This window comes from Catharus ustulatus, chromosome 11, assembly GCF_009819885.2.
Source record: "Catharus ustulatus isolate bCatUst1 chromosome 11, bCatUst1.pri.v2, whole genome shotgun sequence".
Taxonomy (NCBI): Eukaryota; Metazoa; Chordata; class Aves; order Passeriformes; family Turdidae; genus Catharus; species Catharus ustulatus.
Genome location: NC_046231.1, coordinates 9,110,247 through 9,138,196, shown reverse-complemented (window position 1 = coordinate 9,138,196; position 27,950 = coordinate 9,110,247). Strand labels below are relative to the sequence as shown.

General features: G+C 40.3%; 2 protein-coding genes across 3 annotated transcripts; both read right to left on the bottom strand.

Moving 5' to 3' along the window:
• Positions 1-82: 82 nt before the first annotated feature.
• On the bottom strand, positions 83-23,374 carry HEATR3 (HEAT repeat containing 3). Of its 2 annotated transcripts, XM_033069517.1 has the most exons (16): positions 23,305-23,374; positions 21,929-22,095; positions 20,130-20,302; positions 19,531-19,618; positions 18,511-18,623; positions 16,689-16,798; positions 15,810-15,950; positions 14,783-15,066; positions 14,489-14,579; positions 10,568-10,725; positions 9,469-9,551; positions 9,075-9,211; positions 6,543-6,631; positions 5,626-5,769; positions 5,347-5,523; positions 83-4,450 (listed from the first exon to the last, which is right to left on the bottom strand). In XM_033069517.1, exons 2-16 carry the CDS (start codon positions 21,950-21,952, stop codon positions 4,331-4,333), a joined length of 1,932 nt encoding a protein of 643 aa, XP_032925408.1. In that variant the 5' UTR covers positions 21,953-22,095; positions 23,305-23,374; the 3' UTR covers positions 83-4,330. The 2 variants fall into 2 exon arrangements, with proteins under 2 accessions (XP_032925408.1, XP_032925407.1); XM_033069516.1 differs by lacking the exons at positions 21,929-22,095; positions 23,305-23,374 and adding an exon at positions 21,614-21,689.
• CNEP1R1 (CTD nuclear envelope phosphatase 1 regulatory subunit 1) lies at positions 22,127-27,950 on the bottom strand. Its single transcript, XM_033069518.1, has 6 exons — positions 27,839-27,950; positions 25,638-25,709; positions 24,250-24,323; positions 23,816-23,925; positions 23,631-23,685; positions 22,127-23,407 (listed from the first exon to the last, which is right to left on the bottom strand). The coding sequence occupies exons 1-6, from the start codon at positions 27,861-27,863 to the stop codon at positions 23,366-23,368; spliced, it is 378 nt and encodes a 125-aa protein (XP_032925409.1). The 5' UTR covers positions 27,864-27,950; the 3' UTR covers positions 22,127-23,365.

The following is a 27,950-nucleotide window of genomic DNA, read 5'->3' as shown; positions in this document are numbered from 1 at the left end:
TGGTCACTGATTTATGTCTCTATGTTTGACAAAATGTTCCTCACAGAGACAAGAAGCTTACAAAAATTACACAGAGACAAAATGAAATTTAAATGAATTTACTTATATGGCTTCAATTGTTTTTCCAGAAGGTACAAAATTTAACAGTTTTAAATTATTGAAAATTAGACCAAAAAAAACCCACCCCCCCACTCAAGTAAAAGCTGCTTCACACAGAAAGACTCACCATGTGTCAGTCCTGGTGGAAAAACTTCATGTTCCTTAATCTGCTGTCTGTCAGAGACCTCAGATTTTGCCAAATATCTTAAAGTTATGTATCTTAACAGCTTGTCCAGAACAAACTATATATAGATTGTTTGCTAAAGTCACTCGTGCCAGAAAGGAACAATTACATTATTTCCAATTACCACCACCATTGCCTGAATTGGAATTTGCAACAGTAAATGCAAGGGTAGACATTTCTATCCAATCCTTGGGAATGTTTTTATTGAAAATCCCTCACTAAGGAAACAGAACTTGAGTTTATGGGCATTTTTGGTTGGTTGTTTTATGTCAATATTCCATAAGATACGAATTTCATTTGTAATGCTGAAACTACAAACTAATTTTAAAATAATTTGCTTTCCAACACAGTTCTCGTTTTGTAATTTTACTGTGCTCTCTCATTCTTTTTTGTATTTGTCTCTCAAAATACAAACATCAAACAAAGCCAAGTAGTACTGGTTGAAGTTATTCTTGCTCCTCTGAGACAATCTTCAAAAAAATAAAAGCCCATATTGTGCAAAAAATTACCTTCAACACACACCAAAACCCCAAAAAAGTTAAACTGTTGACTCGACTGTGGTATACAGCCATCTGCTTCTGAATGTCAAGGCAAGATCTATAAACAACAAATGCATATTTAAATCTTGCCACTTGTTTCTTTTCATAGAGAGCAATAATAAAACCACACAAGTGATAATTCTTTATTTCTACAGCTGGGAATTCAACATTTTGCAGGCTGCAAAGACCAAGGCAGCAGAAAAGACCAGTGGTCCTGCTGCTCCTGAAGAAGGCAGGGGAGCCACAGCCTTCTTTACACTCTACTTGATACCACAGAGCAAGGTAAATTCAGCAGCTATTTTGGTATTGCAGCTCAGCTCAGAGCCAGTCTGTTGTGCTCAGCATCAGACAGGGACACAAGTAGAGCAGCAATCCATACTTTCCAAGGACTGGGGTTTTCAACTGAAGCAGACAGATGATGCCTTAGGGACCAGAATAAGCAACCCAATTCAGATACATGTTTTGATACCAGTCTTATCTGTTTGATGAGATTAACTGATGAAGATCACTTACATCTAGTACCTATTTACTTATGCTACACACCGTCCACATCAGTCCAATTTCTGCCGCACTCAAAGTATCAGGATCTGTCTTCCCCTTTGTAGGCTGTAAAGGATCCTGTCTTTGTCTGAAGCTTATCCTAGACCTATTAAATGAGCCAGTGTTCAAAGAGCCCCCAAAACATTTTAATTTGCACATTATCATCACTTCTGCTGCTGCCTTAATTTTCCTCAGTTGTGCCAGAACAACTTTTGTAGCCCCAATCTTGTAGCTTAGCCCTTTTGTGCCAGTGTATCTCATCTGGTTTTAGTCCCTGATTTGACACTTCTTTAAATCACTCATAACTTGCCTTAACTTCCATAGATGCATTAATATTCTTCTTTAAGTGATATGGTTTGTACTATGCACCAATCTTGTTATGAAAATATTTTTTCAAGACATTCAGCTGATCACTGCATAGCAAAAAATAATCTTTGCATTCCTATTGCCAGAATAGTTGAGGATCTAAATGTCAGTCTGTTTTTTCATTTGAAGGAAAAAAAACAGGACCTAACTGATTTATATATTAAGAAAACCATGTTTCTAGTGGGTGCCCTATCCTCTGTATATCTGCAACTTTCAGATTTGTATTTGTACATGAAATGTTTCTTGTCATTATCAACCTGAAAGAAAAACCCAAAACAAAAAATAACATACTTCGGTTTTCTAACAGTCCCCAGGAAACAGATTCTGGCTGCTACACTTGTAAAATGCAAAGTCCTACATTTGTGACAGTGCTCTTGACTGAATGACCAAAAGACAGCTTTGTAGAGAAGGACCCAAAAAAGTCCTGGTGGACAGTAAGTTGAAGGCAGCAGTGACAACAGCTAACAAATAACAGGCTGTACTAGCAGGAGCATGGGCACCAGGACAAGAAAACCAATGACTTCTCTATTCAGCACCTAGGAGATCACATCTGGAGAAGTGTGTTCAGTTTTGGGCCCTCAGTACAAGACAGAGAAGGTCAAGAAGAAGGCCAGTAAGATGGTTGGAGGGTGAGAGGGCGTACAAGGAACAGCTGAGAGAGCTGGGTTTATTTGGCCTGGGGAAGAGGGAAATACAATTGCTGTTTTCAGCTGCCAAGTGGGGGTTAGGAGATGGAGCCAGGCTCTTCTTGGTGGTGTGCAGTCAAAGGACAAGAGGCACATTTTGCAGCAGGGGAGAAGTCCTACAAGGCACAAGGGGAAAAGGGAAAAAAACGTGTTTCCAGTGAGAACAGTCAAGCCCTGAAAAATGCTGTCCAGAATTTCCATTCTGGGAGATGTTCAAGGCCTAGCACAACCTGTCTCCCAAGTCAGCCCTGCTTTGATCAGAGGACTAGACTGAGACCTCCAGAGATCCCTTCCAATCTAGAACATCCTGCAATTCAACGTAGCACCCAGAAAATGAGAGCAGAACTTTCCACATGAAGTCCTTTAAGTGCTCCAAAAAAATATCAATACCTTTCATCAGGCTGACAGTACAGTGTGCTCAGTGTACAGCAAGTATAACTAACACCAGGATTAAAATCCACACACTGTAGGGTATTATGCCATAATCCACCTTTCCTCAGCTGTTACACTCCAGACCTCTTCACTGCCTGCCCTGCCAAATCCCTGGATAACCTCTCGTCCACTCCATGCTCTTGACGTCTCCTGGTTTTCTCTAGTACAGCCTCAAAGGCCCCGGAGCCCCCCCAGTTCCACCCTCTCACTCCTTTGGCTAGCAGGTATCACATCACACATTTCATCTGACTCTTGAGAAGTAACAGCAGTGACAGCACTTTCAGGCAGTACAGCTGCTTAAACTTCTCTTCCTCTTGCATTTGACAAAATATCTGGTCAGGATTTCAGAGTCAGTCATTTGCAAGTTACCAGTCAGTTCTCAAGTCTGCTTTCCAATCTTAGAGACTGAAATCTAACAAACAGAGCAAATTTGGTCTTTCTAAGTTCCATGCTTCTAACATGCGATAAAATCTGCCAAAAACTGGATGCCTGAGCTAAGGCAGCACACAGAGAGAGGAGTAAAAAACCTCTTGTTTCAAAAAATGCTTTTGTGTTTAGCTGTGGGTTTTTTTCTTGAAAAATGTGTACAAGAGGCCTCACAGAAACAAAACCAAAGCTTTGATATATGGAATATATCATACAATTTGCATCGAACAATGATATTTTAAAAAATATTTTCTGGTTTTTACAGCTTAAAAATCTCCACCACAAGTATCACCAAAAGGTATTTTAAGCAAATATAAATTTACTTCAGGTAATACCTCAGTATAAAAAAATACTTTCTGTTAGGTTTACTACTTCCCTGAATTCAAGCTCATGCTGATGTAGAATTACAAGGAAGACTGTAAAATAGGAGACTTAATTTTCAGAAATACTAATCAAAATAAAGACAGGGAGTTGTGTCTAAGTGTAGAATCTGCTTAAGTGGATTTTCACAGCAAAAAGCTAGCATACTGAATTTATCATAAATGATAAATCTACACGTTTGTCACACACTTCTTTTGGGAAGTCTGCCATAAGTGTCTGTGCAATTCTAGGAACAGGTAAGAGCAAACAGCAAATATGAACATTCTCCCACTGCTCCATACCCTGAAATAGATCTTGAGTTTTTACTTTTTTTTTCCCCCCCTCCAATCTGTCACATGACAAGAACATTTTCAGAATTACTTTTTCATGCAAGTGTAGTTTTTTGCCAGGGCGCATGACAATATCCAGGCAATGACAGTGGTGCTATGTACAGATCTCAGGACCTAAAGAGCACCTTCTTTTCACTGCAACAATCTTAGGGTATGCCATGGGGTTTTTGATGCTCATATGTCTTTCATATTGCATCAACCCAAAAGTATAAAAATACTGAATGTCATAAAATGTAGCATTAACATCAATGCAAAACTGCTCTGCTCAGTAAAGTTTGGAAGTTCAAAACAGTTATATTTTTTGTAAACATTTCTTAATAAGGAAAACCTTAAAAGTTCCTCAGTGTTTCAAGTTGGGGTTTTCCCTAGTGTCTCCTGATATGCAATGAATCTTCTCAAATTCATCTTCACATTGTCAAGAACACACAGTTGATCTGTACTATATTGTCCTTTGCCTTCTTTTCGCATCTGCAAAACCAAAAGAATACATGGTTTACTAATGGAGAAGTCTCTCCTGTTAGACCACCTCAAGTTTACTGTAATTCTGCATATAGGTGTTCTATCAAGAAATGCTACCTGTGGCTTGTGAGAACTCCAAGGTGTTCACACGTGTACCTGTGCAGCTTAGCTATTATTTCTGCAAGTCAATTTACTCTAATACATTGCTGCCTAAAACTAGACTAATGGCACATTACTGCACCCAAAAATCTGAGATATACACTTCTTTTCTGTGGCTTTTTATATGGACAACCTTGTACATTCAACCTAATTACTGAAGCACCATCAGGTATCTACTTTGTGAGTACAGTGCTTAGCCTTTAGACTATGAAAGTCTCTCCTCAGGCTGCATCTGACCAAAGAAACAATGTGTATGAGGTCATTCTCTGTTTAAGTCTAGGATGTACCTAAAACTACAGTTTAGAATACCAGCCTTGTTATTGTTGAAAATACAGGATACATGTACTGTTTTAATTAACCAAGAATGGAACAAAAACATCCAACTGCAAATACAAGTTAAAAACCAAAGATGTCAATGTAACTTCAGAAAGGACTTTTCTCCTACCTCCAGAGACATCTGTAAGATTTTTTGTATAACTGTCTCAGAACAATACAGTGATTTGGACATTAGTAACACTGATGGTGTAATACAGATGTTGCAATGCAGGTGCTGCACTGTTACCTTGACACTTTCATGAACCTTTAAGGTAGATGTATTTGTTTTCCTCTCAAGTGGAGCATCAGAAAAATCAAGCACTTTTTTTCTGTCATCTTATAAACTAATTATGTCTTCTAGGAGCCCAAAAATTCAACCTTTAGCCTACATTGTGTGCTGAGAACCTGAGCTGGCTGCCCTTGATGCCTACCCTCATTCTGAACACTGGTTGAAATTCCTTCAGTGTTGGAAGCAACTTGATCTGTAACGCCGCCTTTTCTGCTTCTTTACCGTCTGCAAATACATCAAAAAGTGCATCCAAGGCTTCCCCTGCTACCACAAGAGAAGATTCCTTCATAGCAACCTCAAGAAGAAATTTTCCAATCATCTGTAATAAGAAAGAAGAATTGATTTTTCCAGCAATGCTAAAGAAAATTGAAAGAAACATCAAAATTCTTTTCAGCTTGCAATGCAAAGTTTGCTTTTTCACCTTCAGTGTTTCAGCTGTATCTTGTCCTTTTGCCAGGACACTGCCAGAAATTCCAAGGATGCTCACCACATTCACTCTAACACTGGCATTGCTGCTTTGAATACCAGCCTCACACAAAGCCAATAGCTGCTCAGGAGTCATACACTGGTCAGCAAGGGGAAAGGAGGGGAAGAAGGAAGACAGACATGGTTACATTTCATGGAAATTTTGAAATACGACATTTAAACACAGCACTTCTACAGAACACAGGCAAATTCTTCACAATCAGAGTCCTAAATTATGAAAACTATATGAATTCTGAAAATGCAATTACCAAGAAATTAAAATTCCCTTTCAGCTTGTTTCTTCCAGAACATAACCAAGGCTGACATGATGCTGAAGGAAAAGTTGAGATTTTCATAAATTTATCTAGCTCAATAGCTGCTTGCAACTCATTACAACTTACACTACAGAAGCTCAGTTTTCAGTTTAAGGCCAGAAAGAACTATCTAATACTGTGTCTTTATGATTTATTGTGTCATTATGATTCATTCCTATATTCAACTCACTAATTCATATCCAACCAAGATTCAAGGACTACCAGCTTCAACTAGGTAACATCAGGAAATAAAGAATCCACATTTCTAGGTGCTGGTTTTCTATTTGTCATTATAACTACCTTTAAAAGATATCTGTGGTTTATTGCTATTCTGATTTTGAAATACCTTTCATCTGTTTACATGTTGATGAGGTGATATATTAAAAAAGTATTCCTGTAAGGTCCATGAAAAACAGTCAATGCTATTAGATCTGTTCTTTCAGTGTTCACAGCTGCTGAAATTTTGAACTAAATTTATATTGTTTTGTTTCAAAAACTTTCCAGGCCAATCTCACAGGAATTTGAACCTACCAGAGCACTTGAGTTTGAAAGCTTTTACCTGGGAGATGTTCTTTGATGCCATTGTTTGTAGGAGAGCCCTCAAAGCACTGGTTACAGCTTCCAAGAATTCTGTGTCTTTAGGGAGTTCTGTCAAAGAATAGAACCCAGAGCCAGAAGTTAAACAGTAATATGAGGGACACACAAAGCAAAGAAATACAAATTCCTTAATCCCTTAATTGTTCCTCCAGGTACCACAACAGGAAAAGCTAGATTTTCAGAGACTGGTCTTTGTAGGTTGTAACCACAGTGATTTGTTTGAATTCAGTATTGACTGAGGTTAGAACAGAGCTGGGCCTCCTTTTCAGGCACATCCCTGGTTGAGACACTCTTGTGACCTAATAGACAGTGCCAGCCACTGTCACCAGAACAGCAGCTGAGAACTGCTATCACATGGAGGCCATAATACAGGAACTGAGAAAACTACAGAAGCTGACTGCATACTTTACCTCCTTTTTTCTGCCTCCTTAAGCAAGCTTTTCAGACACCCGAACACTGGGGCTCTTTCCAATTCATATAAAGAACATGTTTTCTGGTGGTTTAATAACATTTCAGGAATGTATGACTCAAACTCTGCATTATTCTTGTTTAACTGTAAACTCATTGGCAGCAGCCATCACCTTCAATCTATGTTCTGCATTTCTTGACACTTTTCATTTTCCTCTAATGTGTTTATTTTCTGGACCACTTCAGATGCAGAACTTCATGATTTATGTGCATCTCCTCCCTTCTCATGTAAACAATCAGATCTCTATTCCTCTTTTTCACCCTGGAAACCACAGAATTCATTCCTTCTAACCACATGTTGGTATGTTATCAGCTCCATCTGGCAGTTTTCATTACACAGCATTTAAACATTAAAAATTGGGCCTGTGCCATTAATTTTAGCATCCTTAGCTGTCTTCAGATAGCAGCTTCTCCAGCTTCATCTGAGAACTTTCTATCACAAAGCATTACACGTAGACTCAAAATCTTGGAAGTCCTCTCTTCAAGCATGAGACATTTTATGTGAATTTCCCTGCACATGTTTTCATAGGTATTTTCATTTCTGCATTTTACTTTTCCACACACTGCACTCTCAGTAATAATGTTCCCATAGATTGATCACATGTCTTTAAAGACACTGAGAAAAAAGTGTGTTTTGCAGGCAGATGTATTTTCAAGCACTAATGCAGTGTCATTTTATACACCCCAGCAGAGCACTATGCAAGCCACATCTGTGGCTACAAATGGAGACACTTGAAGGAGGGGAAGGAAACTGTGTTTCTTGAGCTTCTAAGAGATGAGAAATGACAAAGCCACACATATGCCAGACTTCAACAGAACGGGCTTAGGGAAAACGCTTTCTGACAGTTTGGAGAATTGGCAGCTTTTCCAGGCTCTAAGAATATCTCTTATTTTTTGAAAACCCATCACTACTGACCTTCAAACAAAGATTATCAGAATAATTTGAAGGAAACAGCCTGTCAGGGATCCACACCTTCAGTTTGGAAACAGGTGGAGTTTTCTTAAACCTTTTTTCTTTTTTTTCCCAATCTTAGTTCAGCTTCTTTCATGTCAGTAACAGAGAGATCATAGCATAAATGATCCAACAGGATTATGGAAATGATGCTGCTCTCATGTATAGGATCACAGAAAGCAGCTGGAAATGATACCTGCTGTACCAATGATCCAATAAGACTGTACTATCAGATGTATGGGGAAACCTTCACAGTATGTCTACGAAATAATGCACCTTGCAGGAACTACAGTGAAGACATTCTAGTGTTCACCAGGATGTATCACAGAATCTGTGAGGCTGGGAAAGACCTCTGAAATCAGTCCAACCTGCAACCAATCACCACCGCGCCAACCCTGGCACTGAGTGCCACGCCCAGTCTGCACTTAAACATCTCCAGGGATGGTGACTCCACAGCCTCCCTAGGCAGCTCATTCCAATGCCTAAATACAGATCTAATGCATATTCTAAAATAGTCTTTTTAGAAGAATTAAATTTATTACCTTCTCTGTGGAAATTGAACCACAACCAGAACAGGAAAGTTTAACATTTTGCACACTTTCTTACTACAAACATAATTCCAATAAAGCTAAATAATCATAAGCACAAAGCATGTCCTGGGGACAAGGTAGCTGCTCTCTTTCCTACTGTAATAAGCACAGACACTCTTGAGATTTTCGCACCAACTGCTTTTGCCAAAATTTGGTCAAATTACTAGAAAAAAAATTACGTGAAAGACTGTGCTAGACGTGTTTTGTTTTCACATCTCCTTAGACTAGCTAGTACATTTAAAGAGAAAATGTCCCATCTTCTTCATGCTTGTCCAATTGCTGAAAAACATAATTATTACTACAAATACAATCAAGTTCTGGTCTCTCCACCAAGAGACTTTTCTGCATAGACCCAAATGTGAAGCGGATTCTTGCACTACAAACAGACTTGCTCAAGATGCAGTTTAGATAAACACATCTTAACATCTTATATCTAGATGATCAGCAAAAGGGGTCAGCAAGTCCCCTTTACCAAACATCTTACCTGCTTTAGAAAAGATCAGCTGTGAGAGATGCTGCGCAAGGGACTGAAGTGCTGAAGCTCCCCCAAGACTATCCACATCTGACACCAACAAAATGCTCTGAAGACATGTTAAAGCTCTACACTGCACTGCATTCAGTCTGAAAAAAACAAAAAAAGACACTGAGCAGGTATTTCTGAAAACATCTGTTGCAATATAAAGAGGAATCTTGGATTTAATAAGGTTGTGATCCAGTATGTAGTTCATAAAAACATTTTTATCTCTTTATTCAAAATCATATATCAGATTGCCAATTTCCAGATCTTAAGAGCAGCCCAACGATGGACAATCCTTCTAAGAGTTCTAAACCAACTGAATATACATGAAAAATAGTAAGAGAGATAATGAAATGCCTACTTTTTAATTAATGGTTTCCAAGACGGATTTTGCATACAGATGTCTAGAGCAACACTGTTCGGAAAAGCAGTTTTTTCAAGAATCTGAGGAGGGGAAAAAGAAAAGTTTAGCAATAAAGCCCTTTTTTTCTTTTTTTTTTTTTATAGTCTGTTCAGAGGGAAGACTGAAATGTTAGCTTAATGTCAAACAGATACTTCAAATTACATATTTCAAAGTTTTCCAGATAGCAAATATCTTGCCTGCTAAAAATGCCAGAATTTTCCTCAATCACTTGAGTGGTGCAATTACACACTGGCTTTAGCATAGTGTATTATAAGTGTTCAACTGTACTAACAACAGGGGATTTTCTACATTTCTCCTATTCTTTCTTATTTAGTTCTTTCTTCTTATAGATTCTGCTACAGGATTTTCAGATAGCTTCAAGTCTGGAAGGTCTTGCCATGAAACTCTGGCTATTAAGTGCAAAAAGCCTTCAAAGTTTTCACCTCACACTTTGATGCCTTAGCTCAGAATTCTACAATGCTGCTGAACTAGCACAGTAACTGATTCAAATAACAAACTTCACCTTTACAACCCCAAATAAAAATGAGCAAAACAACTCTGAAACAAAACCATCTAATTTCCTGTCAGTGCCAAATACTGTATTTCAGACACATTGTATAAAACAGGGAGAGAGGAACTTGCACTTTTTCAGTGCTGACTGCTGCCATTCATTAATGTTACTTCCACCTCATTTAGCTAATACAGAAATCCGGCTGTCATGTTTCAGCCAAGTTTCCTTTATTTTGCGGGTAGTCTTTTTCATGTCTAGATCAAGGAATAACAACCTTTGTATTTTGCGGGGGAAAAAAACCAAAAAAAATTTAAAAGCCCTACCACATTTCTGAAACAGATGACCTTTCTATTCTCACTTACATGAGGAAATTATTTAGGTCATGCAATGATGCACCACCTCTAGGCCAAAAACATGAGGCCAAACTCATTTAAAAAAATATTCCCTTCAGGTGGATTGGGATAATTTGTTTGCCTAACCTGGGACACAAAGCAGGAGTGAGGGAAAGACTGCACCATGTGTAGGAAATAATACAGAAGACAGTACCTTCTTGGGAATGAGGTTGTTCAGAAATGCAGAGTTCACCTCATCAGAAAGGCACAGGGGTGACAGCAGCAGCCCACTCCCCTCGTTGTACGAGCTTTCCATGAACAAGTCACTCTCATCACTGCTGGAGAGCTCTTCCCACTCGTCATCGGAGGGATCTGACAACAAGACAGACTTGTAAATGTAACAGCCCTCATACAACAGGTATCCTACTTCCCAACTGAAACTGGCTCCTCCAAACTTCTTGCTTTTGGAATCTTTAAGCTCTTGGGCTCTAACAAACTCCTCACAAACCAAGTGCCATTAAGCCACAGTTCTAAATATTTTATAAAAATGTATTTTATACTCATTGTGACACAAATATTTTTATGAGAAATGTTCTTCATACGTGGGCATGTTAATCTCTGATACTAACAATGTATTTAAAAATATTTTAAAAAAAGGTATAAAAGAAACATTTCATAAAGATTTACTAAGATTTTAACTTGGATTGTACCACTTCACTTTTTGAGGTTGATTCAAGCATGCAAATACACCAGTTTAGCTTATCTTGTCTACTAACTGCAGTCAGTTTAAGGCAGTTGTTCCCTCTGGCAATACTGAAGCCAAAGGCAGATGTCCTCTGCCTGGGCAGTAACTGGGCTGGATGAAGATGTTACTCTCTCCGCCGCAAGTCAGTTGAAACAAAAATGATGACAGCAAAGAAAGACAAATAATCTCTGATAGTCATTTCAGGCAACACATTTCACATAAATTAAACTAGGTTTATAATCTTAAACCTGAACTAGGCCATACTTACATGACTTATTCTACTAGCAGATCTTTAAGGGCAGATATGGTGAGAGGAGTCGAAGTCCTATTACCAACAGGCTACTGTGTGAATAATCTGTCCACAGCTGAAGGGGCACTCGGGCTGACAAGCACAAACTAAAATCATCCTCATTTATATTTAAACTCATATGTCTACATCTACAGAGTTCACACGCATTTAGCTGAAGTTTCTTTAAATCTGGTTACATTTTAACTAGTGTTTACCCAAGTCCTAAGTCTACAGGTTGGACTGATCCTCCTTTCCAATAGATGAAAGCTCCGTGTACATAGGTCAGGATATTTAACTACTGTGACAAAAAAATACCGTATTTGCCCCCAAGTAATTTTGTTTGACAATACAGATTCTCCTAAAATGTAGGTCCTGTAGTAACTACAGGAACAGCCATGCATTTCTGTGGCAAAAGGTAAATTCACAAAAATACAGCAAGAAAGATCCAAATGAATGCATTTCACTTGTACTGTGCAAGTTTAAGAATTTATTTGAAGGTGATGATTATGGTTTATCTGATGTAATTAACTCATCAAGGTGTGGCAATTTGATCACATAGGCAACTCATGGTAATATCCAATTAATTCTACAGCCATAAGGTGCTGGTGTTAATAGCCTTTGCATGAGAAAATGGTTGTATTTCATGCTTTACCAAACCATGGCAGAAAGAAACAAGAAAATAAAGCAGACATCCCCCTTTCAGTCCCCTGCCTCTTCTAAAAAATTCCTTTTGCATCTCTAGAAAACAAATAAAGCAAAAGATATCCCTTGAAAACTCATTGATAACGTTACAAGCTCACAATACAATTCAGCAATAACAAAGAGCAGCTGTCCTAAGTTGACAGTGAGTGACCAGGGCAGAGCAGGAACTGGGATCTAGAACACTGGCCCATAACTCTGATCAGGTTTCTCATAGTGTTCTGTGAAACACAGAGGCATTTCCAGCAGCAATCCCATCTTACCTAGCACTGGTAATCCAAGAACTACAGACTGGACAGCAGTGCTGGAGTCTCTTGGCTTCTTGCCCAGGTGCCATCAAAAGGGAGCACTCTGCTGCTTCCAAACACTGGCCAGTGCTCAGTAAAATACATCCCTCACCAGCCTGGTTATTTCTCAGTTCTATTGCAAGCTGAGTGTTTTTATGAACTCAGCATAATGGCTAAAGCTATTTTAGTCCTCAAATAATTTGAAAATTAAATGAACAGCTGCCTCTGGATTCCTCTTAATTTCTAGAGACTGTCTGCCCATGAATGGGTAAAGTACTGTAGTGAAATACAACACAATCAATCTTACATTACACTGAGTGAATGGCAGAGTATGCAGCTTATCCACAAGAGATTTTCCAATTAAAGGGGAAAGCTTATGAATTACAGCTCATTAGATGAGAAATGCAGTTATGAAAGGAGCTTCATACACTAGTGCAGAATTTCCTTGTGCTGTAAGACAAAAACAAGTCACCATTGGGAATAACTGGGTATTACTGTGGATTTTTTATTAGAACCTGAAAGTTTTACTCAGTTACTTTCTACACAATTATTCCTGCATCAGGCTGAAACTACAATAGCAGGCAAAGTTTTCAGGTTTTGGAGGGTTTAGTGGATTAGTTTTGTTTGTTTGTTTGTTGGTTTTTTAAAATATAATTTAATAATCTCTCATTTATTTTCTTCAAGATTGGAAGAAAAGTTATCAAAATAGAGTTTCACAGTTCATAAAAGATACAGAATTTCCTACTCCTCTCCAAATAACAGCCTCTCTTTCTCCTCCTTCTCAAGGGTCATAAAGGCAGAACACAGGAAGCTGAGATCTACATTGTTGCCACAGATGCACAAAAAAAGCTGTCCCTACTCCTAATTTTGCAACACTTGTTGTAGCTCTGTTTGATTTAGTTTTGATACAAGATTAATCTCCTTTAAAAAAATGGATGTCCCCATCCTGCAATCAGATTCACACACATCTTGCATCAAAAGAACAACTGAACAAAGATTTCGCTGTAACACTTCAAGGAAATCTCTCCCTGGTGTGAGTGCTTTTTTGTTTGTTCTTAAATGCTGGCACATGCAGGATCACACACACACATACAAAATAAATTAAGCTATGTAAATCATTTAAATAAAGAAAAAGCATTTAGATTAGTAATAAAAATGAGAAAACCTACTTTGCCCCTAGATGAAGATACCAGGGACAATATGCACATGGATGTTTGCCCTTAAAAACACACATGACTAAACATCAAACTACAGTAATTTCACGACTATAAGGCGCACCCTTTTGACTAAATTTTTTCCCCGAACCCAGAAGTGTACCTTATAGTCCGGTGCGCCTTATCTGATGGACAAAGTTGCGAGATTTGCCAAACCGGAAGTGCGAGCCGCAATGGGGGGGCGGTGCTTCGGGAGCGCCGAGTCACAAGGCGGGAGCGGGCGGCCACTGCCGGCAGGAGCCAGGCGGGGAGGGAGGGAGCTGCCGCTGGCCCCAACCCAGGCGGAACGAGAAGCCAGGCGGTGCTGGCCGCAGCCTGGGCGCGGGGGAAACGAGAACCTGGGCAGCCCTGACCCGGGCGCGGGGGAAACGAGCAGTGCGAGCCTGCAACAGCCCCGAGCAGAGTCCGCCCGGCAGCGGCATTGGAGCGGCGGTGGCCGAGCCCCTGTGACTGCCGAAAAGAGACGGCGGCGAAGTGGCGGTGGTGCCGCCCCTGCGGCCACCGAAAAGCGGCGACAAGTGGCGCAGCCCCGGGGAAGCAGAGAGAGGCGGCGCAGCTGCTGCTGCCGGCCACGGGGAAGCTGGGACGCAGCGCGGCCGCGCGAGCCGGGTGCTGTGAGCCACGCCAGCCGGCGCCAGGGGCAGGCAGGAGCACCGGGGCTCGCTGCACGGGGAGGGCGCCTGGGGCTGCGTTTAAAGGCTACACCGATCTTTGAAAAATGTTTGCAAATTGAGCACCTGCCAGTAATTCGTTACTTTGTTGCACGCCGCGTGGCTCCTCGTTGCAAAAAATAGTGCGCCTTATAGTCCAGTGCGCCTTATGGTCGTGAAATTACTGTAAATGTGACCTATTCAGAAACAAAACACAGCATAACACTTGCATGAATGAGACTCCTACAAACCTTCACTGCAGCACATATTAACAATGATTTCCAGAGCAGTCTGCTGAGCCGTCAGTAAAGCTGTCACTTCTTTCAGTTCCCACTTATCAGACTGAAAAATTAAAAACATGAACCAAATTTGATTTTGGAAAAAAACGTTTAAGTGCCATTTTAAATATCAAAGCTGTCAGTTAAAAATACAGTCCAGCCACTTTATCTTCTCAGTCTACACACAACTTGAAAAAAATCCCAAACCCAAAACACAAACCCAAGCAGTGCTATCTACCATCTTTCTGTTGGAAGTTCCACACTTACTGGAAGTAAATCTGAAACATCATTTTCTCTTCTGAGTTTTCCTTTTGGTTCTTCTTCCATGTTATCATCTTCACTCAAAACACAGTTTTCTGTAGTATCACTCATGTTTTCCTCAGTTTCTACTTCCACAGCAAGTTTTAACCTATTTTTTTCAGCTTCATTCATACGAATAATTGTTTCTCCAGCATCTATTGCCAAAGATTCCGAAAATATCTTCAGGATTGCATTAACTGTGCTTCCCAGGCTTCCTGGTGGGATGGTATCCTTTATATTCCAGATAGTGCCTAAATATGAGGTAACCAAATTATATAAATTATTAAAGTGCTCAATTCCCAGCTCTGTGATAGCCATTTTGCAAGGACTTAGCCTCCACTACTTAAAATACTCTGTGCTTATATTCACTATAAATGTTCAAGCCTTTTCTCTACAGATTTCTATTTTTTTTGTATAACATTTCATATACTCATTTGTAATAACTGTTATGCCCACATCTTAAGCTCAAGTAAATTTCAGTATGTAAGTATTGACAGTTTATGTGGAATAACCTTGGTGTCACTACCTGAGATAACAAATCCACATGCAAGAATAGTTTTCTAAAGAGTCTCAAAATTAATTTATTACACTCCAGTATCAAAAATCATCATAATTAAGCATTTAAGGTAATAAGAAGAATACAAGGTAGAGAATCTGAGGTTAAAAAATCTACAGTTAGCAAGATCAAAACAACTCCTGTACCACTTATTATTGGCTCATTTAACTGTTAAAAAATAAATGAGCATTTAGAGTGGGCTATCCCACTGAGTAGGGGCTGAATTCGAAATCAAGTATCTAAGCCAGTTTTAAAACTAGTTGCAAATATCTACTTGCAGTTCCAAAAGGCAGATATAACCTCACAAACCATCTGTACAGGCCTTGACAATCAGATGTCCAGACCACATCAGAGAACACTAAGCCTTCTGTCCTTCCCAGCCTTTTACCTGCCATGCTCCCCATCTCACCCAGCAATGAGCCCCCCTGAGCACTGTACCTGCTATCAGAGTTCTCAGAAGGATGTGCTTCATGGTGCTCTCTGGACACAACATCACTGTTTCCAGTATTTGTTGTGCAGAAGTATTAAATGAAGAAAGAAGATCTGGATTATCTTCTGTCACTGCCTGCAAGCAGTTTGCTGCAGTAAACAACGAGAGCAAACAATTAACAAACCCACTAGCAGCTTTTGCTCTGCTAATGAGAAAGCATTATCTTCCTGAAAGCTGCACTAATGAAATGCTGACACAGGCAAAAAATTTTATGCAGCATCATGTTCTAATGGTCTGACACTGTCCTTCACAAGCTGTGTTTTGGATTAAAAGACATTCTGTGGCAAACCCATACACAAAACAAGTGAGGACAATGCCACATCAGCCACGGAATTGGTTGCAGTAATTTCAGCTACTCAAAATTAAATTTATCCATTGTATGCTGACAATGGACAACATAGAAAAATGCTGGAAGCACACACACCTGTATGACCATTATGAAACTAAAACAACAGTGATTTGAATTGTTTGGGGTCTTTCTAGAAGGACTATCTCCTCTGCTCAACAAATTAAACCCTCCATTACCAGAACATGAAAACAAAATTAATAACACAGCCTCCCCCTAAAGCCCTCTTCCCCCAGAATCTTTCTTCCCATGTAACCACCAATCAGCCATTCTCTTTTGGACTGAAAACAAGCACAACAGATGTCAACTTCTTTATTATGTGCTGTTCAAAAAAGAATTTAAAGTCTTATACTCAGTGCAAAGTCAAGTAATGCCAAAGTAGGTCTGTTACGCAATGAATATATTATCAGTGTTACATTGATATAGCAAAAAAGGAAAAAAAAGTATCTTTAAACCCTTATCTTCTCTTTTTACCACTTACCTACTGAAATAGCCAGATCTACATTTGTGGCGAATTTCTTCATGTAATGTAACACAGCCTCCAGACATCCTTCTTTATTGAATATATATAGGGCAGTATTGTTGCATTCACTAATGTATGGAAAAGATCAGTCAAACATTTTTCCAGGAAAATAAAAAGATACTCCAGCAACATCTTAAGCACCCTGTACTTGTTATTACTCACATTTTTACAAGATACCTAAGAATTATGCACTAGTCAAAGACCTATGTTTCATTATCGAGGTTATGATCAATTCCATACTGCTTAAAGAGAAGCTGCAAAATCCTGGACACTTTTAAGGAAAGCTGGTTTGTGCCAGCTGCTTCTTCATGCAGTGTTTGGATTTATTTGGGAGTCTAACCACAGGCTCCTGCTGGAGTGTGGAAGGCAGCTCAGTGCTGTGGGCTGCAAGCCAGCCCAGGGCTTCCTGCAGCCATAGGAGACTTCACCCACAAACCCAGTGCCAGCAGAGTGGGCTGCTGCCTCTCACAGCAGTACTCACTCACTCCACAAGATGACTGCTCTTACTATTCAGAAATGCATTTACTTTCATTATCTAACAGTGGATTTTTTTGTTTCTTCAAGTTCTCACAGCTACTCTCCCTTTTAAGCTGATATATTGATACAAGCCTAATTCAAACTAAAAAAAAGCACAGGAGCTTACTAGCTACAAGCATCTTCAAAAATTTAATTTTGAAAATGTTATGTCTCAGCATTAATGACAGCCCTAATGTTACCAGTATCAAACTCAGCAACTAAAAGAGCAGCTCACATTCATTGCCACAAAGCTCAAAATGCAGCAGTGATTTACATCACACTTAATGATCATACTTCCTGTTCTCAAGCACTCACTAAAAAGATTTAAAAAAAAAAACCACACAACATTGCTGAGTCAGAGTTACAAAAGGTCATGTATTCTGTGCAAGATGCTGAACAAGGAGTTTATCTAATTGCTCTAGATTCCAATTCCTGAAAAATAAATATCCCAGTTTAGAAATAAGGCCTCAAGCCAGAAGCCATGTCACACAGACAGGCATACAGGCAGGTCCACTGAGGCACAGCACAGCACTACACAAAATCCTGTATGCAAAGTGTATAATGTGACAAAAAATTAAGAGAAACAACACAAAGTTCAAGGAGAACTTTTGGAATAGATTTGTATCACTTCAATGCTTATAGTCATTTCTGTATTAATAGTGTTGTCATTTATCTTCCTTCAGTGGTGTTTCCAGATACAACAATTTATATTATTTTCTCACATAATAAATTTTTATTGGTGTCTCAGTAACTAAGGGGTAGTTGCCCCAAACAGTTAATATTAACTTTTGGGATGACCTGCAGGGGGAGGAAGTAGTATAAAAACTCCTCATATTCCTAGAGCACTGATCCAACTGATCAGAATTTCATTTTCTCTGTTTCTTGTATCATGATATAGATCTACAAACTTTACAGCAGACTATTACAGAACATGTTCCAAAGACAGGATCAGAATTCAGGATGAAGAACCAGTAGAAAAAAGAATTTGTTATTCTTCTAAATCTAATGACCAACTTTGTGAACTTTTAGAATCCTTTACTTAAAAAAAAAAGTCATCTATACTAGAAGATAAACTTTTATTTCAGATGAGATGAGGGCTCATCATTATTAAAGCAAGGTACATGTAGGAGCAACACAAATAGAACCAGCAAATGAATGCATCTTCCCATGCCAGAACAGTAATTTCTTTTCTGCCTCCATGACCACACTCCTTTTCAGGAACAATTTAATCTAGCTAAAATGCCAGTGTTTACACAGTACTTACCATATATTCCACAGCAAATTAACAGCTTCATTGGCAATGTCTTCAATATAATTTTTGTTCATCTCTTGGCATTTCTTTGGAGAGAGCTGGTTAGCATCCAGTCCAGTGCTGCACTACAACCAAACAAACAACTAGGGTTGGGAAACAATCAAGCCACAAAGAGAAGTAAAACCTTAAAGTATTGTCAGCATTGAGTGAAGTGCTTATTACCAGAACACCTGTCTAGTTTCCTTTCTTTATGAAAACTTCAACCATTGATAACTTTTCTCTTGTAGAAAGACTCTTACAGTACTTTGCAGTTAGTCTTTAGAAGCACTTTCTAATTTAAAAAAAAAAAACAGTTGGAAATTTTAGAACCTGAAGTACTGTTTCTTGCTAAGAGTGTATATGCAGTTGTCAACAGTTGTTTCTAACCACAAAGATTAACTCAGCTAATACCTTACTGCACTTTATAGTAATGCTATTATTCATATTTTAAAATGGGGAAGAAACACAGAAAATGATGGTATTGCTCAAGGTAGCTCATACAAAGACAGCAGGTAAGAAAAATCAATGCAATTTCCAAACCTCAGTGCAACTCCTGGACCAAACAAAGAATACAAATTCAATACAGGTTGCTCTACAGTAACTACCCAGCTGTATATCCAAACACCCATTTAGACAAAATTGCTCACCAAAAAAACCTCACTAGAATAATGCTGCAACATAAACGAAGTACCTGGATTCTCACTGACAAAACAAACTTACCTTAGTTGACATTACAGACCCCAAATCTCCAGACCTTTCACTCAAAAATCATCCTAAGCAGCAAACCTCACCACGGACGAGTTAGCTGGCCAGGAGCCAGAATGTAGTGGTTAGAAATCTTTGGAGCAACTTTTGTATCACTAAACCTTTGGAAACATTCTTTTAACAGATCTTTCAAGTATCTTATGGTAATAATAGTTACAAAAATAGAACTGTTTTTGTATACAGGACAGTTCAATGCCTAGATCAGGTTTAAAAACAAAATAAACACACCTCTTTCAGAAGTGCAACCAGGGGTGTCATGATGTCATTTGTCACCATGTCATCACAGACATCAAATCCTCCACAAGCACTCAGATTTCTGGGGAAAACAAAAAACATTTATGCTTTGGATGAGATACAATACTTTCCAAGAACGTTTCAAAAACCCCATGCCTTTTATATTCTTCTCTAAAGGTACTTTTTGTTTTAAATTTATTTTGCTTAGATAGTAGTTTTAGTCTTCTACCTCACTAACACAAGAAAATAACTTCGGTGTTAGAAAAAAAAAATTATTTTCATTTATTCATCAAGCATAATTAGAAAGTTCATCTGTACAAAAACATCACAACACATAATGCCATACAAACTGCACTCAAGTTCTATGTCCTCATAAAACCATACATTTCTAGCACAAAACCTGCTCCTGATATTAAAGTCTCACAGAGCAAGAAAAGCCCCCAGACCTCAGCTGAAGTGGGCACAGTTACTCAGACCAGAATTAAAGCAAGAGAGGCTGGCACCCAAGCTCACAGCTGTCACCAGCAGAGCCCCAGAGTTTCCCTCCTGTGCTAGGATCCCCTGATTCTACCTGTGCAGTACCAAGTTCTTACCGGAGAGCGCCTGCAGCTGTTTCCCGCACAGCTAAGCTGTGATCCATCAGCAAGGGCCCCAGACAGCGCACCACGTCCCTCTGCACAAAGGCTGGGATGACATGCTTCTGCTGCAACAGCTTGGAAATACTGGCACAGGCATACTCCCTCACCTCAGCACTTGGATGCTGCAGCTGCAGAGACACAGACAGGGCACATCACAGTGAGGGAGAAGCAAGCTGGAAGGTTTCATCGAGTGAAAAGACTGATCAGGGCCAGTACTGTGGCTCCCGTTTTATATCTGAATGGAAGCAGGAGCTAAAAGCTTTCATGAAAGCTTATAAAATACTTGCCTAGGTTATGTGTGTTAACTTTATGACTAGATAAATGCTATTCTGGATATTTGACAAGACAGCCATAGTCCAGACACAGATTTGACACTAGCTGGCACTGGTGAGACCTCAATTACCATGTACTGAAAAAAGACAGAAGTGGGGGAAATACCATCAATGAAGTATAACAGACATAACACATGCCAATATAAAGAAAAGTTGAAGAAATAAAAAAACAAAAAAAATATTACAGTCTGTAAATTAAAAGTATCCACATAACAGCAAGAAACAATTGTTTCCTACATTCCTCAAGACGACGTTGTCTTGTGCTGTAACAGAGTTTTAGGTGAGATACAAGAATTGGAAATTGCAAAAATAATAACACAGTAGAAGTGCATATCCTGGCAGGCTACAGAGTTTATTGAGAACCTGGTAGAGAAGCATCAGCTAAAGAGTAGAACAGAACAGTGGTAATATCAGATCCTACCTCTATTGAAAAAGGTGTCTCTGCTCACCCTCACCTGTGCCTTTACTTACTGTCTCTTCCCCTCTCTCTCCTAAACAGGTTAGTCCAGAAGAATAATCAATCGGTACTCGGTTAAATGAATTAAGTTGGGTGAAGGGCGCAAAGTGGATTTAATTACTTAAAGGAAAACGGATTTTTGCTCCTGATTCTAAAGTCACACCTGCAGAAGGACATTTACATCAGTTTTCATCTGCAATACTTAAACCAGGACTCTGGCATACAAGTGCCCAAATCCAGTCTTTTTCAGCATTTTCTGTCCGTTGATCATTACGTGCGGCTCTCGGACTCCTGGCTCTGGCCACCTGCAGAAATCTCCGGCCGGGGAGACGGAGGGGGAGCCCGGCAAGGACGAGGGGCAGGAGCTGCCGCTCGGCCGCAGCAGCGCACGGGAGCGCGGGCGGGGCCGGGGCCGCCCCGCCGGGCCGTGACGCCGGGGGAAGCGACAGGCAGGGAGGAGCGGCCCCGCGCGGCCGTTCGGTTCCTTCCCGCCGGGGGCGGCACCGTGCCCGGGCCCCCGCCCGGCACCGCCGCGGGGGAAGCGGAGGCTTCGCCCCCCGCGCCCGGCCCCGCAGCCCCCGCCGCTGCCCCGGGCCGGGAGCAGGTTCGCGCCCAGCCCGGCCGCGCCCGCCGCCCGTCCCCGCCCGCACCTTCTCCAGCAGCTCCGCCGCCGCCTCCTCCTCGGGGCCGCGCTCGCCGCCGCCCAGCGGCGCGGGGCCGGCGGGGGCTGGGGGCGCCCTGCGGAACCGCCGCGCCCGACTCTTGCCCATGGCTGCTCGGCGCCGGCGCGCCCACGTGTGCGGCCCCGCGCAGGCGCCGCGCCCGCCCCGCTCCGCACACCCCGCCCTGCCGCACATCCGCGCTCAGACCCAGCCCGGCACCGCAGCATCCCGCACCGAGCCGGACACCGCGCCGGCTGCGCTCAAACACCATCGACAGAAACAGTTTCCTCTAAGGGCACTTACAGAGGTGGGATTGACCTGGAGCATGGAAACCTGGAAGGGGTTTCCTCTCTGGTGTCAGTATCTTAAGAGTGTAAGAACCACATCAAATACAGGAAATGTTGGTCCGGTATGAAAGTTACAGAATGCAGCTATAAATTTTCTGAAGTTCTTCTGTGTTCAGTGGAGATCTGTATTTGCACAGTACAAAAGAAGATAACACCTGTTTATACAAAGATTTTATTTTATACACATTTACCTACAAAATATACAGCAGTTAAAAATAATGGATGGGCAGAGGACTTACTGGAAAAAAATCCAGAAGACAATTCTTGAAGTTTCAACTGACAAAGTTACATCAATAGGCTGCCTTTAAAAGCCAGTCTACCCTGTAGGAGGGGTTCTGAAGTTGCAAGAGCTTTGCAGTTAGAATCAATTTAAAGAGTTCAAAACATTTTAAAAGGCACCTTGAACAACTTAAACTCTTAAAACTTGACAGTTTTAGCTATTCAAAAGTTACACTTTATGCGTATATCATCTACATCTTGTTGTTAACACTCTGAATAACAAATTTTCTTATTTTATTGTGGCACTCTTTAGATTTTCTTCACCAAATCTGAAGTTATACATTTGCAATACGAGTTTCATATTCTGACTATCACAGCATAAAAACCCACTCAGAATGGTCGTGTGGATTTAGATACAGTACAACCTTACAACTGGGAAGATACAAGCATATTTAAGACAATTTTTAAAAAATTAAAATCTTAAAATAAGTTTTGAACCAGATCAAACAAGGAACTATGTATGACCACAAGGAAAGTGGCTGGTGCACTATATACACAACTTGACAAATATGATCCTCGATATATTTGCGAAGTTCTTAAACAGTAAGACCAGTTTTCTCCGGCACAAACAGTCAGTCTTCCTGCGAGCCTTTAAACCAGTTCCAAAAACAGTGACCAGGAGACAAGGACAGCTGTAATGAGGAAGTGTGCTAATAAAACATCAGGAGAATTTCAAACGTTCCTTTCAGTACTCTCCATGAGAACAAGAAAATCCATACGCCAGATGTTACTTTTTTCCCCGAACATTGGCATTGATCTGCTATTTACAATAGCTTACAAAGACAACACAAATGAGGTTTCATTTTCAAGTTCAACTTCATTGCTGATTAACATACTTCACCTGTATGTTCTGTTCTAGCTGAAGTAAAAAAGTGACACTAATACTGAAAAAGAGGTAATCAGAAGTAGCAAAAGCACTGATAATGTGGTAACAAAGAATTTGGATAAATACTCAAGAAAGTAATATTGCACACTTTCACTGTCAACTGTGTTAAGACTTTTACTCCCAGGCAGTGACAACCAATCCCATTTGATTTTTTGCTATCATACTACCTTAAAAAAGGTCATTTTTGGTTTCCATGGCAGTGGAAAAAAAAATGAAGGAAGACAGCCCTTATTGAACATGAGGCCTAGGTTTCAAAATTAATTTTCCAGTCTGCAAGAAAGAAAACAAAATAAAGTTTAAATCCTGAAAGTTGAATCCAACAATTACACTTCAATGTTACAAAAAGGTACTAAGTATTCCACATTCCAGTTTTATAGACACACAGAATTTGCTGAGGTATATAAAAATGCTGTTCAGAAAAAAAAGGATGTGTCTTTTTTAATTTTTTTTTTTTTAACAAGCAAGGTTTAGGCAATGAAGCACTAACACTTACATCATCACAGGACATATTATATTCTGCCAAGACAGTTCGACATCGGGCTGCTATACTGTGTGGATTGTGTCAAGGAAAGCACCTAACACTTCTACACACAAGTAAGTAAAAACTAAAAAAGCAGCATAGGTTTCAACAACTGCAGTAACTACACTTTTAACATGACAAACATTATCAAAGGATACATTGATGGTGCCACCACTCTTTTATGTATTCCAGCAAAGAACAAGCCTATTAGGGTAATACAGCTAATTGTGAAAAATGGGTGATTCCAAAGTGACGTGAAAAATGACACCTAGGAAAGAAATCAAGATTAGTCCAACTGCATACTTTCTAAAACACACAAGTCACTGCCTAGATCGCTTAACTAAAAATAAAATACTGCTCCTAGCCATTTCCAAGTACTTGTGAACAAATCTTTAGATAAGCATTCCGAGTAAAGTATTTTGGCAGACATTGTCCCAGGACACATTCCACAACAATTCCAGACAGCTTGATAGCTTTACTAAAAATCACCTCCCAGTTTCATGTGAGAATGTGTTTAGCCTTTCAGTTTTCAATACACCACTGCAGCACCAAGCTAGGGAACACAGCACACTTGGCATTAGCCTGACCTTACCTTTTGTGTCTCTGGGTCTATTAACCAGTTCCAAGCCCCAGTTGCTGTGCAGACTGACACCACTATCAAAATCACTGATGAAGAAAAGAATGAGAGTCAAACAGTATACCTCACTCATATTTAAATGCATTTATTTTTTAGCAGTAACTCTTACACGTTTATTTCTTTTCTCACTTCTGAGGGAGGAAAAGCTCCTAATTGGAAAGCAGAAATGAAAATATGCAAAGAAACTTCTAATGTGTGAAACCCTAAGGATTCTGTACAAGCTTCAGGGACAGAACAAGTGCATCTGAAAATCTAAATTCTGTCAAGTAAAATCATCCTGGTCCTTTGGAGAAACCAAAGTTACCTTTTCAGAATAAAGTTCAAAAAGATCTCTCAAATCATAGAGCTTCTTCTCTACATCATATAACTTTCTTTTCAGGGTAACAGGAAGAAAAGTTAACACTGGTTACATGTCCCATCATAATTAAAATAGAAAGTCTCTCTCATGTGAAATACAAAACAAGCAATTTGGGAAAAAACAAGAGCCACTGAATACAATACTAGTTATGCAAACCTCATTTAAATATGCTTAAAAGTTTCTAGTATTTTATTTTAAATTCTAACTGTCAGAAAATAGTGATTTTGGAAGCCAAATGCATTCCTAAAGTAGGTGTACAAACTCAGCAGAACTACATATAAATATGTGATTGCTCTGAAACAAGAGGGTTTGAGGTGGTGGCAGAGTTCATTGCTTTTTAGGTAGTCATTCCTTCAGTTCCTTTATTAAAAATCTACCTCCCAGGAGAAAAGATACTATTTTATGTGTTTGAAAAAAAGTCTGCATTTTTTGAGTAGGAAAACTTCAGCAGTCTCAAAACAAAATAAAGTTGTGTGATTCCACCACAGACCACTGATCCCAAAGCTGGCAGCATACCTGTGGAATTTTTTTACTTACTCCCTCCTTCAAACCTCTCTGTCATAACAAAGCAGCCTTTATGGTACACTGCTATAACTTTTTCATCTTCAACTTATCAGGGACTATCTCACCTGATCATATTTTGTTTTTGTAACTGCAGTAACTGAGTCTTGAAGAAAAAAAATTCAGTAACATAATAAAAACCAAATAAAACAGAAACAAACACAACTTCTTGTTTCAGATATTCCCAGAATAATTCCACCTTGAGCCAATTCAATCCTAACTTCATTTTTCTAACTCTAGCTAAAATATTAGTTTATTATCCTGTATTAACTTGTTGCAGAGAGTTTGAATGTATGCCACAAATTTTAAACCAAGTCTAAATACAAATTTTTCTTTGAGTAAACTTAAAAAAAAGATACATAGTGGTAAATCTAACAAGCTTGAAAGACAGACTCCTATTTATTCCTTGGAAAATCAAACTTACTTCTCCAACGTCCTGTAGCTGGTTGCAAACATGCAATGTATTCAGTAAGTCTTCTTTCAAAAGCTTTGAGATCTGGGGAAGATGCATATCAAGCACAGTTAGATCTTCATCTGTTTAGTCATATTTTAAAGTAGAAGATAAAAAGAATTCACTTTTGCCCCATGCACACCCAGTTCTTAAATAGGCAGAGAAAACCAATGCAATAATCTTTGATATGCAATAAAAGTCCAGTCAACTTCACTAAAAAGTAGAGTGGTGGAGTTGATCTAAAAGCAAAAAACAGTCCCACTTACAAAAAAGAAAAATCAACACAGCTGAGAAATCACACTATTTCGGACATCTTTGGAAATAGTGACTTAGATTTATAGTAACTTAAAATTGCCTCTCAAAACAAAACCAAAAAAAAGTACTAAGTATATCAGGAAACCATGATGTTCTACTATCAATATAATGGCAATTAAAAAAAAAAGTTGGCCATTTGCCACTGTTCAAGGGATGATTTGTAGCAGTACGGCTTTGATGGCCTTGTTTTGTAGAAACTTTGAGTGTCATGATATAGATACATACATATGCAAAAAATCCCACAGCAAACACTACTCCAGTAGTGATCTTATTCCAACCACAATTTTTTTTTAAATAGATCTTTCTTCTTATTGCTATTGTTCTCCAATGGTCTCTCCACTGAAATTGTTGCTAAATCCATTTCAAGTTGATCCTTCTAATTGTCTCCAAGGGGCTGTTTCACCTTAAGCCCAGGTTAAGATTTACACTTCTGTTCAACAAGGTCAATATTTGATAACATTCCAGTTAAAGCTAGAATTCTACCCAAAGTTAAGTTTTAATTACGATCAACTTAACTTCCAGCTAAGTCTCAGCATCAACGTGGAACTTCAGCTTCCAACTATTGCTATCTTAGTTATCACAATAAAGCAGTTAAAGAATAAGCTTAGAAAAAATAAATCTATTATGACTACTATGAAAGCGGTTTTTTACACTGTGAATTTACTCCTAAGTTGTTTGCAGGTGAATTTATGGGGGGAAGATTATAGTATCTTGACTTCTGCCACAAAACAGCTAACTAGTCTTAATTACTGCCAAGAACACGGTAGTTAATGGCCTGTTCTCCACTTTCCTTCTGGGGAAGTTAAAACCACTGCCAGCAATTACAGCTAATTAACTGCTCCCTGACTAGCACAAACCCCTCCAACTAGTCACTGAGGAGAGAGGGGGAACACAAGGCACCACATGAAAACCTGCTATTTGAGAAACAGCACCCTGAAGGCACAAAAACAGGCTATTGTCAACAAAGCTCTAGAGAAAACACTCACAGAACGCAGACATCACTGAAAGGAAATATGGAAAAAACTTTTTCAGAAAAAAAAATAAAAGTTTTAACTTAATTTCAACTATGCAGGTTCTGAGAACCTTCTCTGAGTGGATCCCTTTGGCAGCTGTGACTAGCAGGGCTCACTTCTGGGAACCCTCAGCTTGCACAAGCATAGCAACAAAGCCCTGACAACGCCGGACTATCGGCATCTGCCGACACTGCCTACTTCCAGTGCTAATTCCGGAACACTGGCCCATTGTAAAAATCTCTACCAGCCTTTGGACACTAAAAACTCCTTTCAGGGTTTTGACATCCTGTAGGCTGTCACTTCAAAGAGCTTGTAACCCAAACCACCGAGTGTCCCCAGACAAGACGGGGCTATTTGAGGTCGCGTTCTTCAATTGCAAAGGGAGCCTTGGCTCAGTGTAGCGCCTAGTGGGGCTCAAGAGCTGAAAGAAACGCGAAAAGCCGTGAGCGGGCAAGGAGCTCCCACAGCCCAAGAGGATTTTCATCGCCACAGCCGAGCAGCGGCAGCGAAAGCGAGCCGCGGGCACTCCCTCCTCCCAAGCAGGCGGCAGGCAGCCCCTCAGCACAGGCCCTCCCGCGGGCCCTGCTCCCGGGCCGGCCGGAGAGCAGCACAGCCCGCCCCGAGCGCAGGACGCCGAGGAGGCCCCGGAACCCCGCCCTAGCTCGCCTGTCTGGGCCGAGGAGGAGCGCCGGGAGCGCGGTGCAGAGGGAGCCGAGGCCTCCCGCGGCCGCTTCGTCCCGCTCCGCAGGGACGGGGCAGCGCGCTCGGGCAGCCCGGACGCAGAGCCGGCAGCTCCCGGCGCGCCGAAGAAGCAGCTCCGGGCTCGCTCCGAGCGGCCGCACTCACCCTCAGCCTGGTCCAGGGAGTTCATGGCGGGCGGGCGGGCGGAGCACCGAGCACCGGGCGGAGCACCGAGCACGGGCCGTTCCCCGCGGCCCCCGCCCCGCCCCGCCGGCCC